The following is a 10,331-nucleotide window of genomic DNA, read 5'->3' as shown; positions in this document are numbered from 1 at the left end:
ACTATTAAGAGTAATAGATTGAATTCTCAAATTTCACTGATATATGATTTATTATTGACTTAAGTATCGATTTATAGAAATACCACCGAGTCCATACTCAGCGTACGGTTTGTTTCCGTGCGCAGGTTAAATAAAGCTAGATTGTTGAATCAGCATCTCAGGCCGATCCCAAACTCAATAAGGTGAAGCATGTTAACTGTTGATAATGACATGTACCTAGGATGTCTTAAGTGTGTTATTATGCATTGTGACTATAATAGTGTAATAAGTAAATTGATAATTGATAATGATATATGATAAGTGCTTTAAATCAAGTATTGGATTGGTTTAGTATGGATATTTGTATTGGTTGTGGTTTGAAATTTGCAGGGTTGGATATTAAAGTGTGAAAGGTTCATTATTGAGTCTATACAGCCTGGCACACGGGCGTGTGTCAAGATCGTGTGAGAACACGGCTTGCACACGGGCATATTGATAGGCCGTGTGTCCCCTGCACCTAAAATGTTAAAAATAAATTGCCACACGGGCGTGTGCCTTGGCCATGTGAAACAAGTCAGAATGCTCCACAGGTAGAGGAAACGGGTGTGCTCAGGCCGTGTGAACACACGGTTAGCCCTCCATGGGCGTGTCATATTAGTCACCCGGGGGTGTCACATTAGCCACATGGGCGTGTGATACTGTTCAAAGAAAGAAACTTTAAGGTTTCACAAAAAATTTTCTAAGTTTTCGATCGAACCCCGCTTTGATTTAGTGATATTTATTAAGTACTGTGGGCCCATTAAAGTTATATTCAGATGTATAGTATTAAATTTATTCTTATTTTATGTATAAATGTACTATAATGACCAGTAATACTCCATAACCCTGTTTCAGTAACGGGACGGGGTTAGGGGTGTTACATGCCGAGCATTTGAGACTTGTGTTACAGACTTTGCGAGATAAGTAGTTGTATGCGAAATTCAGTAACTGTGAGTTCTGGTCAAGCGAAGTCAGTTTTCTCATGTGGTATCAACATCGGGTATTCGGGTCGATCCGAGCAAAATTTTAGCTATACTCAATTGGAAACCTCCGAGGAATGTTTCTGAAGTCTGAAGTTTCCTAGGACTTACTGGTTATTATAGATGGTTCGTGAAAGGTTTCTCTATGATTGCAGTTCTGATGACGAAGCTATTGCAGAAAGATGTTAAGTTCGAGTGGTCAGTGTAAATAGGCCAATTTGCCTAGGCCCGAAGAAGAACCCAAAATACAAAATAATAATAAACAAAAAATTAACAATCCATTAATTAAATGTCCATTTACAAGTCAAAGCCCAAATAAACACAGACCCTAAAACCAAACCCTATATAGGCCCAAATACAGCAGCCCAATACCCAAAATGAGCCCGATAGGCCTAGAAAATTAAAACTCTAGAACCCTAGGGTTCTCTCCCTTACGTTGCAGCCAAGCCTCCAGCGCCGTACACTCTGTACCGTCCAGCAGCCACGCCTGCGCCAGCACAGCCAGATACCCGAGCGCCAGCACACCCGTACCTACAAAAAAACAAACAAGCAACAGCAGCAACAAAAGCCAATACGAAAGCAAAGAAAGAATATATTGTATTTTTCTTTATTTATTTTTATCATTTGATCTCTTAGGCTATAAAGCCAAAGTTTTTGCTCATTGTAATTTTTTACGAACACGCGAAAACAGACACCATTCGCATATTGAATACAAAGAAAAAGCAAAGAAAGGTGATTTTTGAGGGCTTCATTTATCTTATTTTTTGAATATGTTCCTTTTCTTCCTAGTTTTGTGCATATACCCTTGAGCATAAGAAGATAAAACGAATAGAGAAGAGTTTACCTTGCGAGTCGGCCATCGTTTCCCTCTCACTTCGTCGAAATCGAAGTCTGAACGGAGTTTCAAGGCCGAAAACCACTCCTTTGGAGTCCGAGAGCATTAATCGCCATTTGTGGTGGCGTAATAGCGCCGAGAGGAGCACTTTGGGCTCGAATGGGCAACAAAAGAAGGGGGCTAGGGTTTGGCCGAGTAACTTGGTTTTAGCCCTTTTAAAGGGTCAAATACAACGCTGTTTCAAGCCTGTTTCAGTGGCTCAAAAACGACGTCGTCTGGTAATTTGCGCGCGATTGCACTTTGGTCCGAGCTGATCCGGTTTGCTACCCTCAGGACCCAAGTGTTTTTGCGGTGATGGGGTATTTGCGATATAAGTCCCTCCCCTTTCGCGCCGCGTTTTAATTAGCTCCTATTTGTATTTCTTTTTTTTATTTTTCCCCATAATTTGCTCGCGATTGCACTTTGGTCCGAGCTTCAACGCTGCATTTTGGGGTCTGGATTATTTCCAGATTTGGCCCTTGTGTATTCGCACATGCTGCGCACTAGTCCTTCCTTTTTATTTTAACATTTTATTTTATTTAAATTGTCCTTCTTATTTTAATGTGATTTCAATTAAGTTTTCTTTTTTAGATCCATTTCAGGTTATTTTTATTTCATTCGTGTTTATTCATTTGTGTTCATCGTATCATTTGTATCACTTATTTATTTACTATAATTTTGGTAATCGTATTTTCACACTTTGTATGCTATTTTTTTATATATAAATGTTCTTTATATATATACACACTATTATATAGATATATATACGTACTTTATAATAAAGTTAATTTTATTTCATGCATACTATTAATATCATATTATTTTATACATATAATCCCTTTCAAATTTATTCTTGTATTTCATTATATAGTCCTACATAATACATCTTTTAAATTATTATTACGTAAGTATATATATTTATTGATACCTATATTTGATCTATATGTATTATTAAATCTATGTATTTTATACATATAGTTTTCTTTATATAAATATAAGCATGTTCTTAAATTTATTATATAATTTATTAATAAATTAATTTAAGCTCATATGTATTTCTATGTTTTTACAAATAATCATTTTTTAAAAAAAAATTATTAATGTATGTATGTTTTGTAAACCTATTATGTATATTATATCTTGTCATGTATTTTTATTATTCTTTTATATTATATATCACTCAAGTTATCATGTACCCTATCATCTTTTAAATGAATTTGTGTTTAAAATATTTTGCATATGATTTGATTCAAACTTTTATTCTATAATATGTATTTCAAAAATTATATATCCCTAGCTTTTGTGTTAATTTGTCAACCTATATTATGTGTCCATTTATTCATTATTATTTTAAAACCGTTTTATAGCATATTGGCTTCTAATTGCTATGTTGTTTTTTTTATATCTTGCATTGGTTATTCTACATCATGCTATGTATATTATTATGGCATATTATTGTGTGTATTGTTTTGGTTGTATCGAATTGTTATATTGTTATTTTCATCATTGTATTATTATATCAATTGTTTCCCATGCATGATTGTAATCAGATTATATTTTTAGGTTAGTTATACTTAATTTTTTAGTTTGTTAATTGATTATATCTCATGTGCATATTATCCCACATCATCGTTTCCCACTCGGTTTATGAACTTTGGTTTTATAAGGTCCAAATCTTTAAGATTGATTCCGTTTTATTTCAAGTCGCATTAATACGTTTTAAGCTATTTTTGCAATTATTCATTTAAAAATTCTTTAAAACGAAGGCGATGTTCGATATTTGGCAATTCGCGGAATCGTGCCCTAACGTGCTGTGTTGCAATTTCTCATTTGCTCAAAATAATCGAATGTCCCTTTAGAATTTCATTCATGTTTCCTAAAAACTCTTTGAAACGAAGGTGATGTTCGATATTTGGCAATTCGCGGAATCGTGCCCTAACGTGCTGGGTTGCAATTTCTCGTTTGCTTAAAATAATCAAATGTCCCTTTAGAATTTCATTCATGTTTCCTAAAAACTCTTTGAAACGAAGGAAATGTTCGATGTTTGGCGATTCGAGAATTGTGCCCTATCGTGCTGGGTTGCGATTTTTCATTTGTTCAAAACAATCAAAGATTCCTTTGGAATTTCACTCATGTCTTTAAAAACTCTTCAAAACAAAGGTAATATTCGATGTTTGGCAATTCGGGGAATTGTGCCCTATCGTGCTGGGTTGCGGTTTCTTGTTTGTCCAAAATAATCGAAGATTCCTTTAGAATTTCACTCATGCTCTTTAAATTCTAAAATAAGGCAATGTCTGATATCTAGAAATTCAAGGAGTCGTGCCCTACTGTGCTGGGTTTCGATTTTCTCGTTGGACTAAATAATTGGGCATCCTTTTGGGGTTTTCAACATAAAAATTTTTGGAAGTCAAAATTTATCATGTTTTCGAGGGTATAAAGGATCATGTCCTATCGTGCCGGATGTAATGCTATATTCCTCTGAAACAAGAAGATTTTGATGACTAACTCGGGTTATTCAAATGTTATTAAAAGGGACCACTTTTCAAAAACATTTTTAAATCTCAGACATAAGGACAGTATCTAATCGATTTGGTACCAATTTTGGGCGTAATGAGGGTGCTAATCCTTCTTGATACGTAACCAACTCCTGAACCCATTTTCTCAAATTTTGAAGACCAAAATCGTTGTTTTAGTAAGCCGAAATGTTTTATTAAAATGACCAAACTTATTAGGTGATCCAATCACACCTAAACAAAAAGGATTGGTGGCGACTCCATTTCTGTTTTTTCAAAAAGTCGATCCCCCATTTTTCGTTAAATTTTAAAATTTTTTTAAATTGTTTTGATAGCTTGGCGACTCCACTAGGGACGAGATATCAAGAGAGTCTAGCCATGAAATTGATTATTTGTTGTCCTTTTGTCGAAATATTGGAAATTTGTTTTGAAAATCATAATTGCATTTGTTTGTATGATTGCCATGGTGCGAGTCTTGTAGAATAATATTGCATTTCATTGCATGACCGTTGTGGTCACACCTTCTAAGTGGGAGTAAGAAACTATGCTTTCGTGAGGTTTTCACCTCTGCATGGGCAAGTGGATTACTTCCGAGGTACATCCGTAACTATGACTTCGTGAGATTTTCATCTCCACATGGTCATAGAGAAATGTATCCCCCTGAACTGAACTCGATCTATATGAGCCTATAATGGGTGAGGATTGAGGAATCTGCTGGTTCGGGTACCTTATCTCTAGAACCGAACCACATATAGTGAACCTTAGGAGCTATCCTTGGGTGGAGCCGTGTCAAGCCTTAGTATTTACCCGTATATGCATTGTAATTATCGTTTATGTGCTTGCATTTTATCACTATTATTTGGTACTAACCTGTGTTTTATTTTGATTGTGTTTTGCATGACATTGCATACTAAAGGAAGTGTTGATTCTTATTCAATTACTAAGTTAGAAAGTTTGACATGGAGAATGAATTTCTCAATAAAGTTGAGGATAATGCAGCCGTCCGCGCATGGTCAGAGAAGCTACAATCAGAGAAAGGGGATAGCTTGACAGAAGGATATATATCAGAGTTGTAGGAATTTACTCGCGTCAATGTAGCACAGAATGAGCTGCAAGAGTTGAAAGATATATGGGCTCGTTGGGATGAAGGGACCAAACAGTTGTTCTATCAAAGCTATGTGATATATCCTACTTGCTAGATATTAGGGTGGACAGGCATTTATTCCGAGTTATGGTTTAGTTTTGGAATTCTGCTTACAAGTGTTTCACTTTTGGAGAAGTGGATTTAGTACCTACCATGGAGGAATACACTACCTGCTCAGGTGTCCGAAAGTTCAAGTTAGAAAGACTTATGCCAGGGGTTTTAATGGTTAGACTTTCATGAAGAAACTGATGACCATTTCAGGGATGAGCGAGCCTTGGGTCACTGCTCGAATTCAACAAAAAGAAGATAGTAAATGTATCCCTTGGGAGAATTTGCGAGATTTGGTTTTAACGCATCTAGATGAAAGAAAGAGGGTTGATATCTTAGCCTTAAGCATCTACGACTTGGTAATCTTTCCTAAGGCTTTGAGGCACGTAGACGAGGCAGTCATTGACTTATTCGATCGTCTTGAGAAGGGAATCACACCTGTACCGGCGATATTGGCTGAGACGTTCAGATCCTTGAGCACGTGTCGGAAGACAGGCGAGGGGCGGTTTATTGGATATGCACAATTATTGATGGTATGGTTTCATGGGCACTTTTGGAAGGTAGACAATGTTTCTTATCGGGTCTTTTCCGAAGGTTATTCCTCGTTAAAAGAAGAGGTAGCCATACAAAGGAGAGAGGATATCTCGGAGGAGAAGTGGATAGAAATTCTTCAAAACCTCAAGGAGGGGGATATCGAGTGGAAAGCTTATTGGATGGTTCCTGATGAGATAATGTATCGATGTGGGAACTTTGATTAGATGCCGTTGTTAGGAATTTAGGGAGCTACTGGGTATACTTCATTGCTTGCATTAAGGCAATATAAATCGAGGCAGTTTGTACCCACAACCTACGGACTTGTTCAGTGTGAATTCTCTTTTAAAGGTGCCCACTATAAGAAGAAAGTTTGGGAGTTATCCGATGCTTGGAAGCAAACTCGTTGGATGAAGAGGTTGGCTGTCAGTTCCATGGTGACGCCCGAGTATGATGGATGGTTTAAGAATAGGGTTAATGATAATGTTCCTAGGCCAAGCTTGGAAAATATTCGACCTATGGTGGAACAATTACAAGTCGCCCCGTCAGAGTTGGAAATTATAAAGCAAGACTTCGAGAAGAAGAGTTCAGAGCTTCGGAAAAAGATCGAAAAATTGGAGGAAGAGAAGATACATCTAAGATTAGATGCTGATGTCCAGAGGTCAGAGGCGAAAAGTGGAGAAAAGGGAAAACTAAGGCCGAAGAAGATCTAAACAGCTTGAAGACTGATTATAAGAAGCTACGCCTGTCTATGAGGACTGCAGGGTTAGGTAAGACTTCCGAACAATGGCGCCATGAAATTGGAGAAGAAAAGACCAAAGCCGACCGATGGGAAAGGAAATTCTAAGAAGCTCAGTCAGGAAACGAAGATTTGGAGAAGAGTCTGTTAGAAAGTAGAAATGAACTAGGTGAATTAAGGGCTAGAGTGGCAGAACTCAAGAAGTCTCTTCAGCAGTACCGAAGTCGCAATACCGTGATGGAGTTGAGAGCAAGCTTGAGCAAGATAGAAGAAATGAAAGGAAAAATAGAAGAATTAGAAGTGTCATTACAAAACTGTGAGATGCGGATTCAGTTTTTCGAGGCAAATGAGGACCGTTGGAAAGAGCAGCTTCACCATGCGTAAGACCAAGTCAGAAACAGGGATTACCTTATGGGAGAAGCCATAACCCAGATCCGGGAGGTAGCTGAGTACTTACAAGCTTTAGCGGTACAAGCGGACACCCTGAGCGTGAAGTATGAGTTGGAGTCAGATCGGGGACAGGAGCTAGCCTCGTTGCTTAGGAAAATTAAGACTTTGAGCGTTAGAGCGAAATTTTATTTGTAACTCAACTTTATGTAAAAGAATTTTATTCTCTAGTGAAGTTTTCTAAAGGGAATTGAATCCAAATTGATGCCTCCTTTGCATTCATGCACTTGTATTACATCACATCATTATGCATTAAGGTCATAAAAGGGTTTCTAATTAATTAAAAATCATTTCAGTAACCTGGAAACCAACGAAAACCAACCAACTACGCACCCCTATGGTACAAGGAAAAAGTCAATGGATAAAAGACTTGAGAAATTGGAGCAAATGCAAAAGGACATGCAGGAGAAAATGCAGTTTCAGATGCAAGAGCAGCTAGCCAAGATTCAGTGAAAGATGAATGAGCAAATGATGGAATCCCAAAGGGAAATGATGAGTCAGTTATCCCAATTGTTGATGGGAGGAACGGATAAGGGAAAGGGCCCCATGGACAATGTTGAGGAAACTAATGAAGATCCTCAATACCCCCTGGCTTCACTCCGACACATGTACCGATGAAGCCCGAGATTAATCTACAAAACCCATCTGTTACGATCATGCCTCAGCAGATTCAGGTCGGAGCTTTGATACCGATGAATTTTCAAGCTGGCTCAAGCTCTAACTTTGTTAATAACCTGAATTATCCGCCCGTTCCCGATTTGGACGAAGTTGCAGAAGAAGAAAAGGCGAGGGTAGAATCGTAAAAACAATTGGGAGAATGTTGTAAATAGCTGGAGGAAAAATTCAGAGCTATGGAAACCGCAGTTAATCATCAAGGGATTGATGCTAAGGACCTGAGTTTGGTCCCAAACTTGGTCCTTCCCCCCAAATTCAAAATGCTTGAATTCGAGAAATACAATAGAACGAGCTGCCCTGAAGCTCACATCACGATGTTTTGCAGGTGAATGACGGGATATGTTAACAACGACAAGCTATTAATTCACTGCTTTCAAGATAGTCTAGCTGGGGCAGCATTTAAGTGGTATAACCAATTGAGCCACGCTAAAATTAACTCATGGAAAGACCTGGCTCAGGCCTTTATGAAACAATATAATCATGTTACGGACATGACTCCTAGCAGGATCACTCTCCAAAATATGGAGAAGAAATCAAATGAAAGTTTCAGGCAGTACGTACAAAGATGGAGAGAAGTGGCCATACAGGTTCTGCTGCCGCTTCTAGAAAAGGAAACCACGATGCTCTTTATCAACACCTTGAAGGCCCCTTTTATCACTCATATGTTGGGAAGCGCCACCAAAAGCTTCTCAAACATAGTGATGACGGGTGAAATGATTGAAAATACTGTGAGGAGAAGTAAGATAGAAGTAGGAGAAAATAATAGAAAGTCGGCCCCAAGGAAAAGAGATAATGAAGTGAACAACACGAGCACATTTAGTAAGGGTCAGTCCAAATCACTCACTGTAAATCAACCAAAGACGGTGACCACCAATCAACATAGCTCTGTAAGACAAGAATCCAACGCGAGGGAGAACACAGAAAGGCCACAGTTTACCCCTATACCAATGACGTATAGGGAGTTGTACCAGAACCTGTTCAACGCTCATGTAGTGTCCCCTTTTTACCTGAAGCCACTGCAGCCCTTATATCCCAAATGGTATGACACAAACGCCCAATATGAATACCACGCGGGAATCACTGGGCATTCGATCGAAAACTGCATTGCATTCAAGAAAGTAGTTGAAAGACTTATTAAAATGGGGATTGTGAGGTTTGATGACCCAGCCGTGCCCAATGTAGTAGGAAACCCACTCCCCAATCATACCGACCAAGGAGTGAACGGGATAAGTGAAGGCAGGAACAAGAAGGTCAAATATGAGGTTGCAGAAGACAGGACCCCGTTGAGACGTGTGTGGAAGGAGATGGTCAATAGAGGATTGATCTCGTCAGATTCGAGAAAAGAATCTGAAGAAGAGAGGAACTACTGCGAGTTTCACAACGAGGTGGGGCATGAAATCCAAGAGTGTGTGGAGTTCAGGGCCCTAGTACAGAACATGATGAACAATAAAGAAATGGAGTTTTATAAGGAAGCTAAAAACCCCGGAGAGGGAGATATATGTGCATCGGAGGGAGAATCGACCACGCAGAATCAAACAGTTAACTACCCCGTGGTCATCATATCACGACCCAAAAATAATGAAGCTGGAGTGCAAATGCCACCGAGGGTCATAATCCAAAGACCTGCAGTCTTCCCATACAAAGACAGCAAAAAAGTCCCATAGAATTATGATTGTAACATGACGATTCCGGGAAAGGAAAGCTTGGTTGACGCTTCAAAAGAGGACCAAGATAAGGGCTCCTGTACACGTAGTAGGAAACGTTACGATACAGCAAACGAGAAGGCACAACCCGTAAAAGGAAAAGCCCCAATGGTCGAAGAGATGAATAAAAAGCCACCAAATCTGAACTTCCTGTTAATGAGCCAGTTAACGAGGAGGAGGCTAAGGAGTTTTTGAAATTCCTAAAGCACAGCGAGTACAGTGTGGTGGAACAGGTACGTAAACAACCAGCTCATATTTCGGTATTGGCCTTACTCCTGAGTTCGGAGGTCCACCGCAGCGCGCTGATGAAGGTCCTCAATGAAACATATGTTGCCAATGATATCTCTATCAACAAGCTGGACTGCTTGGTTAGCAACATAAGTTCTGACAATTATATCTTCTTCAATGACGACGAGATACCACCTGGTGGCACGGGGTCGACTAAAGCATTTCACATTACCACGCGCTGTAAAGGGTATACGTTGCCAGGTGTACTGATTGAAAATGGGTCAGCCGTGAACGTCCTGCCATTGACTATGCTAAACAGATTACCTATAGACAGCTCTCACATGAAAAAGTGCCAGAACATAATGAAAGCATTCGATGACACGGAGAGAAGGGTGATGGGCAGAATCGATGTACCTCTTCAGATCGGGCCA

At 38.9% G+C, this 10,331-nt stretch overlaps 1 protein-coding gene across 1 annotated transcript; it reads left to right on the top strand.

Moving 5' to 3' along the window:
• Positions 1 to 8,298: 8,298 nt before the first annotated feature.
• LOC121212324 (uncharacterized) lies at positions 8,299 to 9,633 on the top strand. The gene has a single exon (XM_041084789.1). It carries the CDS (start codon positions 8,299 to 8,301, stop codon positions 9,631 to 9,633), a length of 1,335 nt encoding a protein of 444 aa, XP_040940723.1.
• Positions 9,634 to 10,331: the final 698 nt, after the last annotated feature.

The sequence above is a fragment of the Gossypium hirsutum genome, chromosome A13 (assembly GCF_007990345.1).
Source record: "Gossypium hirsutum isolate 1008001.06 chromosome A13, Gossypium_hirsutum_v2.1, whole genome shotgun sequence".
In the NCBI taxonomy this organism is placed as follows: domain Eukaryota; kingdom Viridiplantae; phylum Streptophyta; class Magnoliopsida; order Malvales; family Malvaceae; genus Gossypium; species Gossypium hirsutum.
The sequence above is the reverse complement of the archived record's forward strand: the minus strand, read 5'-3'. Positions and strand labels throughout refer to the sequence as shown.

Excerpts from the sequence above, each read along its gene's own strand:
- LOC121212324 (XM_041084789.1), top strand. The coding sequence starts at position 8,299 with ATGACGGGATATGTTAACAACGACAAGCTATTAATTCACTGCTTTCAA.